Source organism: Chenopodium album, chromosome 12 (genome assembly GCF_948465745.1).
Source record: "Chenopodium album chromosome 12, dcCheAlbu1.1, whole genome shotgun sequence".
NCBI lineage: Eukaryota > Viridiplantae > Streptophyta > Magnoliopsida > Caryophyllales > Amaranthaceae > Chenopodium > Chenopodium album.
Genome location: NC_137845.1, coordinates 14,272,147 through 14,290,421, shown reverse-complemented (window position 1 = coordinate 14,290,421; position 18,275 = coordinate 14,272,147). Strand labels below are relative to the sequence as shown.

Genomic DNA, 18,275 nt, shown 5'->3' with positions numbered 1-18,275 from the left:
ATTGTCAATTTGGGTCAAATTTGGGTAAGATTTCAGATCATGCTAAATAGCTATTGTATTTCAAATAGTGTAAGAAACTAAGAATTTAATATCATTTTTTTTATTATTTTAATGGAAAGATAAACAAGAAGTTAGGATAATCTTCTCTCAAGACAAGAATCTTATTACTTGTATAAGTACGTCAACTTGGGTTATGCTCGAGCCGTTTGGGGTAGGGTCGGGTCAGGTTTGGGTTTCTCTCAGTTTTTTCGTGTCATGTTTGGGTTGGTTAGTTAAGGAATTGACACTCTATTTGCAACAAACCTTTGTGATTTGAGTAAGTGAAAAAAAGGAGGATTAAGCTATGAAATTTAAACCGTAACAGCTTTACATGTTTTTCTTATCTATGGTACATTTATTTCAATTATTTATTTTGTTCACCTAATTTAATGTTTTTCACCGGAAAAAGTACTGCCTGTGTTATTTTCATAAGTGTTACACTTTGACTTTTTTTTTTTGTTCATGAAATGATTTTGACTTGGATATATTAACTAATATATACGGAGTAAATTACAAATGTTATTATGTACAAGTAATATATTGTTGGATTCGTCGCAATGTATACTTTTAAATTATTATTTTTTTCTAACATATACAAAGTAATTAGATAAAAATAGTGGTTAGTGTTTCGACATACAAATATGTGTTTGGTAAAAATGGAACACTAAACAGAAAAAAGCATAGAGAGTTTTACTTAAATTTGGCCATGTTATCTAACTCATCTTCATCTTCATCTTCATCTTGTACTTACCACAAAGGCAGAAAAAAATATGCAAATTATTTTTAGAAATTTGAAATTGTTTTTCACTAAAATTAAGTTAACTTTTAATGAGTAGTAAAATTATTGTATACTTCCTTCGTTTAAGTTAATTGACACGTTTTGAATTTTAACACTATTCACATACTCCCTATTCACTAATTTGTACAAATTTTTGTATTTTATTGCATTTATATATGAAAACATAGTTATATGGGATATTATTATATTCCCCTTAATTTGCATTTTCAAATCATCTGTCTATTTATGAATTTCAATAGATGATCCCTGAGAATAGTACAGACAATGGAGCATTATACTGCCCGAACAAAGAATGCAATCCGTTTGATGCCAATGAGGCCATGACCAAGAAAAAGAAACTAGATCAGAATCCAAATGATATTGGAAGATAAATGATGGATTTGCAATTTCATTATTAATTACAACAAGGGGGCTTTCTCCTTGTTATACGAGTATCCAACATTGTGCCTGCTCTAATGAACCAGCAAAACCCCAGACCACTCAATAAGAAAGCCTCGATATGTTTGCTTGTGTTACATTGTTGTAGGATTATTATTCTCTAATCCAACTTATAATTGGGATCAACGGACAAAATTGGGTAAAAATACTCAGCTTCAGTCAACAGTATGCTTCAAGCTAAAAAATTTCTTCAGCACTAGTCAGAGGGACCAATCATTTTCTCAGGCACGACATGCTGGTGGAACTCTTCCTCTGTAAGAACTCCGAGCTTCAATGCAGCATCCTGCAAGGCAGATTGTTTTGTTATGGTTGCATTCAACCCAGTTTTATTTTGAACGCAAAAAATTGCAAAATACATCATCTAAGAAGATGAGAATGCTCATTGACCAAAGAATATAATTGTAAACTGGATTTCTGCACCTCTTCTTCAAAATTTTCAAGTCAATTAACAATCTTCAGGAAAGATTAACGGAAATACAATCTATCTTGTGCTTTTAGATGCATATAATTTTAAGGTACAGCCGTCTATTGTTGAATGGTGACAAAAAAGGTGCAATATACGAAGCTGATCATAGAAAATTGTTAGTCAAGGAGAACGATTACTACCTTTAATGTAGTTCCCTCTTTGTGTGCTTTCTTGGCAACTGCAGCAGCATTGTCATAACCAATTTTCTGAGACACGAACATAGATATTCAGTACAGGAAGCAGAATATATGAAAGCATCAAGAGTAAAGGGGCCAGCAATAACTTACAGGGTTCAAAGCTGTCACAAGCATAAGTGACTGCAAGAACAAATGGCAACAAATCAAGAAAAATCGGAAATATCAGTTAAGTTTGCCATCCAAAGATATTAGATACGTCATTGAAGAAATTAGTTCAACATTACTATTGTGCACTTGCCTCATTTAGCAACTTAGAAATTCTCTCCGTGTTGGCTTGAATGCCCCTAACACAGTTCTTCTCAAAAGAAGCAGATGCATCCGCCAGCAATCTCACTGACTGGAAGCAAAAACAGAAAACAATAAGGAATACATACCATAATCTTAACAGAGCAGATGTTTGCACACCTAGCAACAGACGGTTGTTGCATATCAAATCAATTAGATAAACATTCACTTGTTATTGCAGGATTTAACTGCAAGGACCTGAGCTTAATGAAACCTTTCCACATTACTTCAAATACTTTTTTTTTTATATGATCATAATGGAGTGATAAAACTTACATGTAGAAGAGCGTTTGCAATGAGGGGCTTGAAAACATTTAGCTCAAAGTGACCATTTGAGCCTCCAACAGTTACTGCTACGTGGTTTCCCATTACCTGTGAGTAAGCATCTAGAAGATCAATGATAACGTTGTGACCAACAAAAAGTAAATTTCCCTTGTAAATAAAGGCAATTCTACCCATGAATATGATATGACAATCAAATTGATAGCAAATACAGGTGAAATTTTTTGCAAATGAAGTAAGAAAAGCATGGTATTCCTGTCCTTCAAATAGCTTCTATGAAACACAGTGAACTATGTTATCTTTACCTGAGCACAGACCATAGTTATAGCCTCACACTGAGTAGGATTAACCTTCCCCTGTAATAGATAAAATAAAATTGCTTAGAACTAAATACATAAGAACTGCAGGGGAGGGGGGAATATGACATAAAGAAAGATCAATGATAGACAAGGACTCTACAGGCATAATACTGCTCCCTGGTTCATTTTCTGGAAGAATTAATTCACCAAGACCACATCGTGGACCACTGCATAAATAGCAAACAATTAGAAACCATAAAAATCACAAAAATGAAATAGCAGGTCCTATTGTTTAAGAAATCATACCTTCCTAGAAATCGTATATCATTAGCGATCTTCATTAGAGAAGCAGCAACAGTGTTGAGAGCACCACTTGTTTCAACAAAAGCATCATGCGCAGCCTAACAAATCATCAAATCAGAGGATACAAGTAAACAAAAAATCTTTTAAAAAAAAAAGTAAACAAAAAATCTCACAGTGAATACACTGAATACAAAATAAACTAAACAAACAAAGGAAATGAGGCATCAGACACTAACCAATGCTTCAAATTTGTTTTCAGCAGTTACAAAAGGTAAGTTAGTCTCTTCTGCAACAGCTTCAGCAATCTTAACATCAAACCTGAAAGATATTTAAAGGAAGATCAAAATACTACCTCCGTTTCATATTATGTGCAAATTTTGCCAAAAATGGATGCTACACATTATTTGCAACATTTGTTTTCTTTCCTTTTTAGGTTGTCATTTCTCTTTGCCTCTCTCCTCATCACATGCATCCTTATTTTTCTCTCTCAATCTTACACTCAAATACAAATTTTGCCTAAGAGTCCATGCACCCTCTTAAGTTGCAAATAATATGAAACAAAGGTGGTATTATATTGCACAGATGGAGTGAAAAGTGTATTACCACATAAACCTATATGGCATTTGAACAATCATATGCCACTTATTCTTCCCACAAACACTCTATATATCTAGCTACACACATCATTATTATATCTGTGGGTTTTATTAAGACAAAGAAACTGTCTCAATTATCTACAAATTAACTCAGGCTAAGTAATTATACTTCCCTGAGAATCCATTCTTTAAGCACCCTCCACCCAAAAACAAAAGATAAAAAAAAAACACAGGATGTAGATGGTCCAACAACTTAATACTGATGGATATAAACCCAAGTTACCCAACACATTTTTTCACCAAAAAAAAAAAAAAAAAAAAAAAGCCATCATCAAATGCATACTACCACAAGCACCCAAGACAATCTGTATGATATACAGTAAACTCTAGTAGGCTGATTGTTCTGAACTTCTGACATTCTCTGAGGTTGGACATTAGGCAAGTGAAAGCACCAGGTTCATAAAACACAAAAGGCAGCTAAGAACTATTTGATACTCTATGTGATTACTTCCAGTAATTAAACACATTGTGACAATATGAGGATCACATACCCTTTCTTTGTGTTTAATCCAGTCCCTACAGCAGTACCTCCTTGTGCAAGCTGCCAAAAGAGAGAAATTGTAAATAGTGACAAAGTAACAGAATAAGTTGAAAAAAGGGGCAAAAAAGCCGAGTGTTTCTACCTGATACATGTGAGGTAGAGTGCGTAGAACTCTATCAATTCCATACTTGACCTGAAAACACCAGAAAAAATTTAAGAGACCTGCAGATAAGATATAAATGGGCCAGAATGTCTACTAAAGACAAATGTTACAATCATTCCATTTATTATATCTCACATAGTCACATGCATTTAATTTACATGTACATCCGCATATTGGGTAGCTCCATATGTTTTAGTTGAATCAACATTCAAGTGTAGCAGGCATCAATTAAGAAGCTATGAAGGACAGCCCATATCTTGGTAGGAAGCCTTAGCATAAAGGGGACATTTATTATTTCTTTCTGAAATCACCAAGCATAATTATAAATAGAAAAAGGATTAAATCAAGTTAAATTGAAGTCAACAATCTAAATCCCAAGTGTAATGACAATTTTACTCGCGAATCATTCAAATGATCACCACGTAAGACATAGGACCAAATAATACTAATCATTGAAAAAAAGGGGGGGGGGGGGGGAGGCAATATGCTGAAAAGCAAGAGGGGGATGGGGGGAGGTAGAGGAGGAAAAAAACTCAAGTGAAAAAGGATATAAAAAGCAAATTACTCACTTGTGTAGAATAGCCACTGAACTCTTGGCCAAGAGTCAAAGGTGTTGCATCTTGAGTATGAGTACGCCCAATCTTAATTATATCTTTAAATTCAACAGACTATAAAAAGCATGAAAAACAAATCAGCAACTAAACCACAATAAAGAAGAAAATAATGTACACGTAGCACAGACTGAGTAATAACCATGCAGAATGAACTACTCAGGGAAATTCTATGGATGTTAGGCTGTTACTCCTGTTAGCTGTTATTTGCATTAATTTCATCAGCACTTGCTCAGCGCCTTTCTTATTACAAGAATCATTCTACTTTACATAGTCTAAGAATGTTATTTTTGACATACATCTCCTTCGAGCATCATTGTTACATCAATATAGCCATTTGATTATATTATTAAAAAAAATATGTATAACTCATTACACATTACATCTGTAAAAAAGTATGATTCAGCCTTCCAAGAATTCTGCTATTATTATCAAAAACCAGTGCAGCTCTAATTTTTCCATTTTCTCAAAACCAAAAGATCAACAAGGCTTTACCAACAGCTCTTCGAAGTGCAGTGATTTACCAAATAATAAATAAAGGAAACATGTAAGTTTTACTGCAAGTTGTCATTGTGTGCTGCTGCAAATTGTCATGTAAAAGGGGGGAGAGAGGAGGGGGGGGGGGGGGATAACGGATTTATCATGCATTTCACAATTAAATCTGCATAAAATTTTAAAAACGGACTTCAGTGTCACTCACTTTAGCATGAAGTGAAGAATGTAAATTCTTCAAGTTTGGCACAAATCGCGAATTTATTTCCATAGCTGCTGCAATATGCATCACCTGAACAGAAAGTGACAAGTCAACACCAGTGGCACAAGAAACTAAAAATTTGGATGCAGAAACTAATGCATCATCCATCACAGTCAGAACTGACACAATCTTGAAGTGAAATTTAGCCACACAATCTTGAAGTGGAATCTAACCATTTAGAAGGACCTTCACAACCTTCAATAGATTTACATTGAGATGCAGATATAAGGTCACACCAATTAAAAAATAACTAAGACAATGAAAAGCACTTACAGTGGGGAAAGTGTCATTAGAGGACTGTGACCTATTTACATGGTCATTAGGATGCACAAATTTCCCCCCACGTGTATGTCCAAGGATTTCGGCTGCCCTATTCGCAATAACCTGCACATAAGCATACATTATCAACACAAAAAATATATGTAACATACATCCCAAAGAGGAAAAGATGAAAGTTTCACAGTTCCATTAAACATCTCGAAGTAGCCTAAGAGCACTAACCTCATTGGCATTCATGTTGCTTTGTGTGCCACTACCAGTTTGCCACACTACAAGAGGGAAATGATCGTTTAATTTTCCCTCAGCCACTTCCTGGGCAGCTTGCATTATTGCATTTCCTATTGTTGGATCAAGGCCATATTGCATATTCACCTGCAGCGATACATCATTAGGAATAATTAAGCTAAGTCTAGAATGCTAACTAGCTTGCCAGTTATGATCTATACAAGCTAAGACCTAATTTTTGAGTTACCACCATGATGCAAATGAAAAAACACAAAATTTCTTTGAAGAATATGGAAATCGCCAAGCAATGGAGATCATTGCAAGGGCACGAAGTACCAAATGTTCTATGACATTTCGTGGAAAAAAAATCAAAAGTATATGATATACCTTGGCGGCGCATTTCTTTAAAATTCCAAATGCTCGAACAATAGGCTCAGGCATACGTTCACGGTCCCCACCAATTTCGAAGTTCTGTAGTGATCTCTGAGTTTGAGCACCCCACAATCTGGAAAATTCAATCGCAACAACCAAAATGTTGTAAGACCCCCAAGATGATTGATGAAGAGTGACCAATTTTCAGAAAGCAATTCAAGCAACGAGAAGTTCATGCATAAGTATCTTATAAGCTGCTCTAATTCTAGTGTAGAATTATAACCTGTATTTCCCCTAACATAAAAAAAACTCTCGATTACTCGGATTTACTACTTCTCATTTAAAATACGCAAACATCTAACAAGATAACCCAATCTGTTTCACAACTCTCATTTCACAACTCTGATGCTCTTGCACATAGCCCTTTCAAATATAAGAGGTTTATCTACAATCATAACATCATACCCATTATCCAATGTCACCTACAAACTGCTACTATCTAGTACTTAGAACAATTACACTACCATAAATTCGCCGACCTTATTACATTGAACCGCTCCACAATTACAGCACCATTGCAATAATTCACACACTCCATAACACAAAATGTAATCAGATAAGGTAAACTGATCACATCTCTCGAAAATCACCATTCTTCCTCTCACCCAACTTGCTTAAATCTTGTAAAACCCATTTTAATACAACTTAATTCAATAATCAATCAACACGAAAATAATTCAATCTTACAAACATACACAAAACCCAGTTCATCTCACTATTTTAAAACAAGATCTAAGTATCTAACACCCCATAAAAAAATAATGACACCCCAATTTCATAACATTTCCACAACTTAGCAACAAATATTAAATCACAAAAATTCGAAAATAACAAAATCATCAAACAATCAAATAAACAACAAGAACAAAACAAAATCAACCAATTTAATATCAAAATGATTGAAAAGGGAAGAGAGAGAAAGACGAACTAACTTATCAGAGGGGACATTGATAGGCCCAAAAGTGTCACGCTCCTCACGAAACGACGACGAGTAAAATCTCAGCCACGTTGACCGCAGCGCCGTCGCAGCCTCCGCCGTTGACGGCGTTGATCCGGTAGAAAGCCGGCGACTAGCTAGATACATCGAGTGTTCAAAGGTAGAGGGAAAATTTGAGGAGAGAGAAACAAAATGACTAGAAGACCAATTGCAATTTTTTAATTTTGTTTTTGTACATTTTAAATTGTTTAAAGGAGTGGGCCTAGAATAAATGGAAATTTGTTTTGAAGTTATGGGGTTATGGGCTAATGTTGGCCCAAGTCCATCCATGGGTACCACCAAATTATAAAAAATAATAATAAAATTAAGGGTTTGTTTGATATTTCAGTTAGTTTTAGGTTTGGTTTTTTAGATTTTTAGAAGTCGTATAATGTGGCTTGTATATTTCTTTTTTTTTTTTTTTTTTGTGAAAGAATGTGGCTTGTATAATGAGCTTAAATTAACCAAGTTAAGCTTGGTTTAGTGAAAAGGAGAGTATCTTTCAAGTTCCAACCATGAGGTTGAGGGTTCAATTCCCACTAGTGATGATTTGGGGGAGTGGGATTCCCTTACCTTTCCCTCACTCTTCCAAATTGTTTAGCTTACTAACTCGGGCCGGAAGGACCTATGAGAGGTTCTGGCTTGGTAGAGCCCTTCTCCTTACGAAAAAAAAAAATTAGCTTAAATTAGTTTGCTTAAGCTAATCATGTTAGTTTTTGAATACTCACAATTAAAAAGTGAGAACTAGTTTTTCTAGTTTTCATGTTTTTGTTTTGGAAAAACTGAAAATTAGAACTTGTCATTAAAAAAAATAAAAATAAAAAAAAAAAACCTGAAAATTAGAGGAAAAAAGAACCCTAGATTAATAGAGAGAAAGAACGAATGGAAGAAATGTGATGAGTATCAATCTACTATATCCGATTCAATATATAAGGAAAAGGGTACCACATAGACAAATTAAACAAATGAGTAAATAAATATAAGTATATGACTTTTGTATGAGGTTCTAAAAGTCTACTAAAATTAACTTTTAGTTAAATTAATACGTTTAATTGACTTGCATTGTGTATGTGGCTCTTAAGTCTACTAAAACTGAAATTACATTGAATTGGTTTAGTATCTTAATTGGCATCAAAACTAGTTTTTTTCATTTTAAATAATTTGACACTGTCTCCAATTCGTTACTTTTTATTTTTCTGATTTATTCTTGTCCAGTTTTCAATACACATGTTTGAATATTTATTGATATTTTCAACTATGTATTATTAAAAAATAATAAGAATATGAATATTTTGAAACTACACAATAAGACAAATTTATTAAAACACCACATAATTTAAATATGTTTTTTCTTATGGCAAAAGCTAACGGACACCCCGTGGGCATTTGGGTATTGGATAAGATAGTTAAAAGTATAAAGATTAAATTAAAATTAATTACATCGATCGACGCGTGATTTTATCATGCATTCCCAAATTAATACCATTTTAGACAATATTTTAAATACTTATCCAACGTCCGAGGGCGTTTGTTAGCAAGATCCTTTTCTTATATATTTATCAAAAAATGTCATAAATTTATGTGCCACTCACTCCAAATTGAAGATTCCAAGTAGCATTCCAAAACTAAAAGGAGAGACGGAGTACTAAACAAATTCTATATCAATTAACAACTTCTTTTTATTCATTTATGTTTTTTGTTTTTTGTTTTTTTTTTTTTTTTTTTTGACACAAAAGATTCTTAACCACTTTGGTAATTTTGCAGAACATTAGTATACAAATTACAAAAATCATAAACAATCGGCAATCGTGAATTCGTGGCCATTTAATTTAGCCTACAGTGTAACACTTATACTTGTATATGTATTGAAAATTTTCTTATGCTTTTGTCATTTTCTGTTTTCACTTAACATAATATAACAATTATCTAGGTGACTAAGGGCGTGTTCTGATTTACAAAATTGACTTGAAATGAACCGAACTGAACTGAATTGTCTATGAGAGAAGGAAATTGAAAACTGAACTGAAGTGAAATTAAGCTGAAGAGAACAGGTCCTAACACTGCATTCACATTAGTTGTATATACTTCTCATCGTTGTCTTCATGCTCATGTAGAAATAAGGATGGCTAAAAGCTAAAGGATGGTCTATTTAATTCTCTAGGAGAATTTCATTTTTATTGTAAGTTTTTTTTTTCACTACGAAACATTGTAAAACTCCATATTCTTTTTGCTTATCTATAAATCTCTCTTTTTGCATGTCTATCTTGGGATCTATTTAATTCTCTTGTAGAATTTCATTACAATTTGGAGTCACCCATATACTTATTTGATCATATAGATAACCAATGTAATGAAAATACACATGGAAACGAAAATAATAGGATTACACATAATAATGTTTCTTGAGATATAAAAACAACAGACTTTATTTAAAATTTAACCACATAAAAATAACTAGGCCAAGAAAATCAATATAAAACGGAAGGAGCTAGTACTAATTCACCCTTCCTTGATATAGTTGCACTCCACTTTAATTTACCTTGACTTGTACTCTTGTAAATTTTTTTATTTACAAAAATTCACAAAATTGACAGAAATTAAATATGATAAATTTTTGCTTTGACTAGTTTAGTTACTCCACACACTTTCTCTACAATATGATTAAAATGATGACCAACTACATTTATTTTACAATTGTATACTTCAATTCGTATGAAATGTAGGCACGTAGCATCTCATACAACATCGTATCTCAGTTCACCAATTAAATGTCATTATTTTTTCAAACCCAAAAAATAAATATTAAACAAAGACGTGCACCACATACTACGTAGTACATAATTTCATTTTTAATTAATGGTAGCATATTTTTGTAACCATTAAAAAACTTGAAAATATAATTATGATTAAATTCAAGCATAAACTTGAGGGTTGGCAATGAGATGGTCTTCAATAGCCTTAAACATCATTTGAATTCCTTGTTTGGCACTTTCAATTTCTTCATCATCCATAACATTGTCTCCCTTCATATGGTAGTGTGCTACCATGTTGTAGTGTGTTCCGGTGCCTGAAGCCTCATATTTGTTCTCATACACGGCACATTCCAATGTATCGGGAAATATATCTCCTTCGATGCTGGTATACTTGAGGTAGAAGTTAGTAGAATCGATTTCATCCACCCTAGTTTTTACATATCTGTATGGAACCTCTGCATAATTAAATTGATCATCATTAATTTTCGTCAAGATATACAATTAAGCTTGATTTAATCATTATTTCACGATCCTTGAATTTAAACGCTAGTATTGTAAACTTTGACTGTAATTTAATTGAATTTAATTTGAATGTTACTTATACCTTCTAAAGGTAATCCATAACAAAAATTTAGTTAAAAGACCATGCGTTGCACGTGATCTAAGCTAAGGAAACTAACCATCGGGGAAATTGATATTTTTGACGCAACCAACAGCAGTGGAGTCACCTTCAACAAACTCGACAGATTTAACAAAGTGAGGCACAACCTTTGGCAAGAAGTTGTGGCTGTCAATGGACATAGCTTGGAACAACCGGCTCGGGGCAACAACGCTATCTAAGTCGGCCAACGTGCATGTTATGACACCCATGATAGATGATCGTGTACGTTTTTCTAAGAAAATAAACAAATAAAGCTAGCTAATAGTAAAGCTCAAATGATGAGAGAAAAATGGATGATGCAAAATAATGAGAATTTGTTTTGGTATTTATAATGGTTGAGAGAGTCTAAGGAAAAGAGAATTTGGTAAGAAAGCAAAGAAGTTGCCTATTTATTTCCCAAGTTTTTTCAAAGTCTTTATTATTAGTCTTAATTTGTTAGAGCAGCCCTTTGTAGAATACATGATGGAATTCTATAAGAAGCAAAGATTAGGCAAGTTAATTTAGAAGAGTTGGTGAAAAGTACAAGTGTGTATGTGTTATAAGAATTCCACAAAAAGATAGATGGTTGACTATGTATTATTTTGGAAAATTTGCCATTATATGACTAAATGATGCACGTTTTAATTTTAATTAATTTATTCCAAACAATTGTGGCTCGTTTTCTTTGTAAAAAGTACAGGATATACATTTTTTTTGTGATTGAGTGAGAAAATAAAGCTAAGTTAGCCTATTTGATTGGGGATACCTAAAGCATCCTTTTGGATGATAAGGGAGAGGGAAGGCGCAAGATTATTAAAGGACCAAATTAAATTTTCATGGTGGTGCTCCTTCTTCGCCATGTAGTCCACCGCCATATTCGTCTTCTGCAACAATGATGAATGGAGAGAGAATAAAGTGTGTTCAAAGCTACCTGACCTCCGTGTCACATATGATGTTGTAAATCTCCCATGGAATTTTTCACGTCCTCTTGATGGCGTTTATGACTACCAGATTATCGACTTCTATAATCAGATTACGAATGTCTAGGAATTTAGCTCCCTCTAAACCTTCTCTTAGGCCCATTGCTTCCGCGCGCTTGGAGAATTGAAGTGTCAAGGTGAAGAGCCTTTGCCCCTGCAAGAATAAGATTTTCATTATGATCTCTAATTACAAAGCCAAAAGTAGAGCTATTTTCGCCTATTTTTGAGCCATCAAAATTTAACCTGTGCAAATTTCTTGGAGGGGGAAACCAAGCTCTTTGAGTTGTATTTTGGCAATTTTTATTTGCTCGGGACTTAGAAGATCTATGGGGGTTGTCTTCATCGCATATTTCAATATTTTGACAGTTGAACCAATCACTTGTGAAGTTCTTGATTAAAATGCAGGTTTGTACAACATTGAAAGATTCATTTCTAAAAATTATTGAATTTCTAATGTACCAAATAAACCACCATACTATAAAAATATTTTGTGTCATCTCTAATGGGTTTGCTGCTCTAATATTTTGAATAGAATTGATAAATGATGTCCCCATAAATTTAGACGAGTTAGTCCATTTGCCTATCTCGGTTAGGTAGCTAAAGAATGAAGATGTCTTCTGAAAACGGACATTTAAATAAAAGATGGTCTACATTTTCTGTGTGATGATTACAGAATTGACAATGAAGAGGAACGGTGACATTGCTTCTAAATAATCTCTCTTGTAGGAACTCCATCATTGTAAATTTTCCAAATGAAGTTTTTTTTTTTTTTTTTTTTTTTTTTTTTTTTTTTTTTTTAAAAAAATATTTGGAGGGAGATTAGTTTTCCATATCCATTCATATGAAACTTTTGCATTTAATGATGGGTCATAATTAAGAGCTAAATAAACTGCAAATTTGGTCGAAAATTTTCAACTAGAATTGTATCCCCATAATACTATATCTTCTAGATTGTTAGAAGGGATATAAGTGTTGTTGCAAATGCCTTTGACTATATTTTGGGGGAGGATTTGGTTTAATGTAGTAGTATTCCATTGCTTGTGTTCAGTGAAATAAGCACACATTTCTCTATTAAAAGACTATGTGAAACATTATGAGTAATTTGTATCAACGGTTTCTTAAGAACCCAAGTGTCTGTTCAAAAGTAAATTTTATTACCACTTGTACAGGATACACATTGTGTTTTTTAATTGCGAAAAAAATGAGTCTTTTGTACATAAACTCTTTTTGGTAAATATTATAGTTCGTATGTACAAATTAGCTTGTAACTAGTTGTAGTAATTGAATTAATAACCAGGCCCGGCCCTTAACATGTGCAGCGTGAGCTATTGCACAGGGCCTATTTGCCAATGGGACTCAAAACAGTTAGATTATATAAAAAATAGTTACATGTGTTTTAATAATATTGGAGTGTAGCTCAATGGTGAAATACTTTAGCATGTTTATAAGCAGCCTGAGTTCGAGGTTTGTCTCTAAAATTAAATAAAATTGAAGAGAAAAAGATCACAGAGAAAATTAGGTTTGAACAACAAAAATATCATAACTACGAAAAATATGAAATGTCCATCGAAACATGAAATAGGCTTCTCTTCCGACCTTTCAAATAATAATGTTCATACGATTTATTATTATTATTATTATTATTATTATTATTATTATTATTATTATATATATATATATATATATATGCTTGTGCAATGCATTAATATTATAGTTGAATTGAAATAAAATTAGTTATTAAGATATAAAAAGTTAAATGAATGTAATAATATGAAAATTATTTATGTATTTACAAATTATGTAAAATTATTTATAAATTAAAAAATTACGTCAAGGTAAGTATATTATTATATTTCAGATAATTAATTTATATAATTTGTTACTTAGTAGAAATGGTGAAAAGTCTATTACTCCCCCCGTCCTTTTATTATATGTCTATTTCTCATTTTGTACGGGAATTAAGAAAGTTAAAGATTCCTTAAAACTAATAGTTGAATTGATTGAATCAGAGTGATTAAAAAATCAATTACAAAAGTTGTTAAGCTATTGTATTTATACATATACAAGCTTAAGGAAAACGCTGTAAGAAGCTACTAGAATTAGTTACAGAAAAGAGAATCTAATTCTGTTATGCAGTAACAGATTTCAGTTATAATTTGTAATAACCAGACGCTGATTAGGCTATATCACACGGATTGCTAAACTGTCCAATCCTCTGCATTGCTAGCAGAAAGTATTGGGAATTTATATTTAAGTACAAAAAAAGAAAAAGAAAAAGAAAAAGGATGATAAATCATCAAAAAGTGAATAATATTGTTAGAAAGTACAACCTATAAATAGAAACAAGCACTTAATTTTGATGATCCAAAAAAGGAATACATGCATGTAATTAAAGGACGGAGGGAATACTAATTTCGTATCGGGCGCATGTTCATAAATTAATAACACAACTCTCCCAATGAGACAAATCAAAGTTTACTGTATCTCCAATTCTCTGAGTCGGCGGAAACAACAACCCTATGTCAAAACAAATGATAATAACCTTAACTTGTAAAATAACCTTAAAATGATGATCTGAGTTAGAAATGAAATATTTGGATTCAGAATCATGTGAAGAGCAATGAACAGTGAAGTAAATAGTGGCTCTTGAAAAGTCAATCCAAATTATCCTACTAGTGTAGCAACTGATTTTTTATAACGAACAATTTGGTATCATACACGTCAATCAAAACGAATTCCTTTAAAGGAAATAGTTGCGCCAAAAGATGCGCGGTCAAAATTGCAAGATGACCATATCCAATGCAATATATCTTTGTTATGTCATCAATATTTGGAATATGAAATAACATAGATATCACATTAATAACACATAAAACGAGCAGGCAAAAAAAAAAAAAAGAGATAGTATTCACATGCCTTGACATTCATACCCATATAATAATAAATAAAAAAATTGGAACATTAACTCAGGATCCGTAAATATGTTGGCAGGCATTGTTTCCGACTATGAAGCACGGGTATTTCTAAAATAGGACAAAATTGTACCGAAAACGGAAGAGGTACGGAAACAATATGGACCCTCCTTCAATTCGTCCTAACTTTGTGGAAATTGGGTAATCCACGTTTGGATTTAGACCCATAAATTATTATGTAAAATTTATTTAATTTTATTTACTATAAAAATTCAATTAAAGAATACTAATATATAAAATGATGAACGGTTTCTCTTGGTGATTAATAAAATCTCTCTTTAATTACCAAAAAAAAATATATAAAATAATGTGGACCAATCAAATTGAATAGGACATGGAATGGAACACAATGGTAGTATAGAGGATTTGGACTTGGTCTGGTCTGGTCTGATTTGATTGTCAAATTTGACTAAAATTTGACCTTAAGTGTACGATAATCCATAAGAAAAAAATATATCAAGTGAGGTATTTGACTCTCATTTCACCTCTACACTTCTCTTTGACTCTCTCCATTCTTCTTTTCTATTGTACTTTTCTAGTAACAAATACAAATATTGTTTTGCTCTCAAGTTTGAACTAAAGTTTTGATGACGTCAAGAAAATTAGCAATTTCATTCATCCACTCTCTCCATTGCTTTTAATTTTTCTGGATTTTTTTTTTTTTTTTTTTTTTTGCAGTGATATAGATAGTTGAATTAAAATTATAAGTCATAAATTGTTCCTTGCAATTAATTTAACAATTTCAATTTTTCTCAATTTTTTTTGGGTTATTTTATTTTGGATGGGAGATTTCACTATTCCTATATCATTATGGTTAACTTTACACTAAATTTTGTTAGGTTGTTTGATTTTTAAATGTCATTTTTTTATTGGGATTAATAATGGCGGACGGAGTAAAGTTGGGATTAATAGTGACGATTTTTTTTTTAAGCTAGATTGGAGATTGCGCAGAGTTTTAATGGGGTAAATTAGGTAATAAAAAATTATAAGAAAAGATAATAAAACTATTATTATTTTATTGAAAAGTAGAGTGGTGAGTGAGGGAGTAAGGACCATTGAAGGAGTAAGAAATGATAAAGTAAGAGAGAGTGAGGACCATTAGCGGATAAAAATATATTATTAAACTAAAAGAGTTTCCAAAAGAGAAAGCATAGCTTTTTAAAAAATCGGATGAAAATAGCAAGTGTAACTTAAAAAACTGGAGGGGGTAATATCTTTAATAATTATACACAACTAAAGATTATTTAAAATTTGTCGATATTTAGTTTATAGATGTAGAGACGACTCACAAAACTCCATTTGACTTAGTTTTTCATAAGTATATATTAAATCACACAGTAAAGTTAAAGAAGTTTATGTAAACAGTAGCAAAAGTCAAAAGATGACCACCAAAATGGCCATAAAACATAGTAAAGTATAAACCGATAAAAAATTCAAAATGCTCTAAAAAGGTTTATATAGTCAATTGAAAGTTACAACATCGCCTAATAAATTCATATCTCACCCAACACTTTCTCAAACATTATTATTTTTTCTCAAATCATCAACGAAAAAGCAAAGGACATCATCACACACACACTACATAATCTCATTATAAATGACATTATTTTTCTTCACAATAGAAAACGACCTAATTGAAAACACAAATTAGTATAGGTTCATCACTCATTAGAATTGGATTATGGTGTAGTTCAAGCATAAACTTGAGGATTGGCAATAAGATGCTCTTCAACAGCCTTAAATATCTTTTGAATTCCTTCTTTGGCCTTCTCAACATCCTCATCCTTCATCACATTCTCTCCCTTCATGTGGTAGTGTGCCACCATCTTGCACCGGGTTCCGGCTTCGGATACTTCGTACTTGTCTTCGTACACAGCGTACTCCACGGTATCGGGGAACACATCTCCTTCAATGCAAGTGTACTTCAGGTAGAAGTTACCGGAATCAATCTCGTCCACTCTATTTTTAACATATTTGAATGGAGCCTCTGCAAAATAATAAGTATAATATTAATGATCAAAGTTATGCGAGAAACCTAAATAAAAGTCAAAAAGTCAAATTGCGTAAAATGAAAAAAAATCAAACCATTATTTGAATATATATATATATATATATATATATATATATATATATATATATATATATATATATATATTAAGGTGTTTTTTTTTTTTTTTTTTTTTTAAAAAAACAAATCAGTTCATTAAAAAAAAGTCATACGACATCTACAAATTAAATGAAATCTAAATTAATAAATACATAAAATTAAAGTTAATTTAGATTTCATTTGTAGATGTCGTATGACTTTTTTAGTTGATGTTACAAATGCAAAAAAATTGCATGATATTTAGTGGTTTAAAAACTAACCATCAGGGAAATTGATCTTCTTGATGCATCCAACAGTGGTGGAGTCACCTTCAACAAACTCGACAGATTTAGCAAACTGAGGGAAGGTCTTAGGAATGAAGTTGTGGTTGTCAATGGCAAGAGCTTGGAACAATCGGGACGCGGCGACTGGGCTGGTGATGTCGGCCAATGTGCATGTGATAACACCCATGATTATTGTGTTGTTTTCCTAAGGAATAAAATGGAGAGGATATTACAAGTGAAGAAGCTAAGACTGAAGAATTAAGATTACTAGTAAGAGTAGCTAGCTAGTGAAGAATGAGATGATGAGAGAATTGGATGTGCAAATAACGAGAAAATGTATTGGTATTTATAATGTTAGAGGGACTAGAAAGGTCACAACTTGGCAATGAGCCAAGGACAATGAAGCCGCCGGCCTCTTTCCTTTTTTTTTTTCTTTTTTTTTTTTTTTTTAGTGTTTGGTGAATTTGCTTTTATTCTATGGAATTATGTATAATGAATTAATGATAATGATATATACAATCCTCAAATAAGTAATTATAGAAAAAATATATTTTTTAAAATGGTATTAATTTAAAAAGTAAATGTATGACAAAATCACACCAATGTTATAATGTTTTGTTTAGTTAACAAATTTTCTTGCCCTTAGCTTTTTATACGAAGTTTGTAGCTCTTAAAACTTTACATATCATTAGTCTTTTTTTTTCTTCTTACTATATTAGTGATTTATGTAAGATACCATGCATATTTAATTTGTAATTGTCTATTTGATATTATCCAATCACTCAATTAATTATTCTTACTTTATATTGCCTATTATATTTTTTATTGGTAAAAATTAATTCATTAATAAAAAGTCGTCCGACATGTACAACGAT

At 32.1% G+C, this 18,275-nt stretch overlaps 3 protein-coding genes across 3 annotated transcripts; all 3 read right to left on the bottom strand.

Annotated features, from left to right (window-relative positions):
• Positions 1 to 1,198: 1,198 nt before the first annotated feature.
• On the bottom strand, positions 1,199 to 7,871 carry LOC145572092 (fumarate hydratase 1, mitochondrial). The gene is made up of 17 exons (XM_081631118.1): positions 7,642 to 7,871; positions 6,665 to 6,782; positions 6,275 to 6,424; positions 6,047 to 6,157; positions 5,720 to 5,803; positions 4,978 to 5,076; positions 4,388 to 4,438; positions 4,256 to 4,305; positions 3,345 to 3,426; positions 3,112 to 3,206; positions 2,966 to 3,032; positions 2,812 to 2,862; positions 2,501 to 2,596; positions 2,178 to 2,276; positions 2,030 to 2,059; positions 1,883 to 1,948; positions 1,199 to 1,559 (listed from the first exon to the last, which is right to left on the bottom strand). Exons 1-17 carry the CDS (start codon positions 7,791 to 7,793, stop codon positions 1,473 to 1,475), a joined length of 1,488 nt encoding a protein of 495 aa, XP_081487244.1. The 5' UTR covers positions 7,794 to 7,871; the 3' UTR covers positions 1,199 to 1,472.
• Positions 7,872 to 10,420: 2,549 nt separating this feature from the next.
• LOC145572091 (major strawberry allergen Fra a 1-3-like) lies at positions 10,421 to 11,308 on the bottom strand. The gene is made up of 2 exons (XM_081631117.1): positions 11,119 to 11,308; positions 10,421 to 10,893 (listed from the first exon to the last, which is right to left on the bottom strand). Exons 1-2 carry the CDS (start codon positions 11,306 to 11,308, stop codon positions 10,598 to 10,600), a joined length of 486 nt encoding a protein of 161 aa, XP_081487243.1. The 3' UTR covers positions 10,421 to 10,597.
• Positions 11,309 to 16,410: 5,102 nt separating this feature from the next.
• On the bottom strand, positions 16,411 to 17,695 carry LOC145572090 (pathogenesis-related protein STH-21-like). The gene is made up of 2 exons (XM_081631116.1): positions 17,398 to 17,695; positions 16,411 to 17,017 (listed from the first exon to the last, which is right to left on the bottom strand). Exons 1-2 carry the CDS (start codon positions 17,585 to 17,587, stop codon positions 16,722 to 16,724), a joined length of 486 nt encoding a protein of 161 aa, XP_081487242.1. The 5' UTR covers positions 17,588 to 17,695; the 3' UTR covers positions 16,411 to 16,721.
• Positions 17,696 to 18,275: the final 580 nt, after the last annotated feature.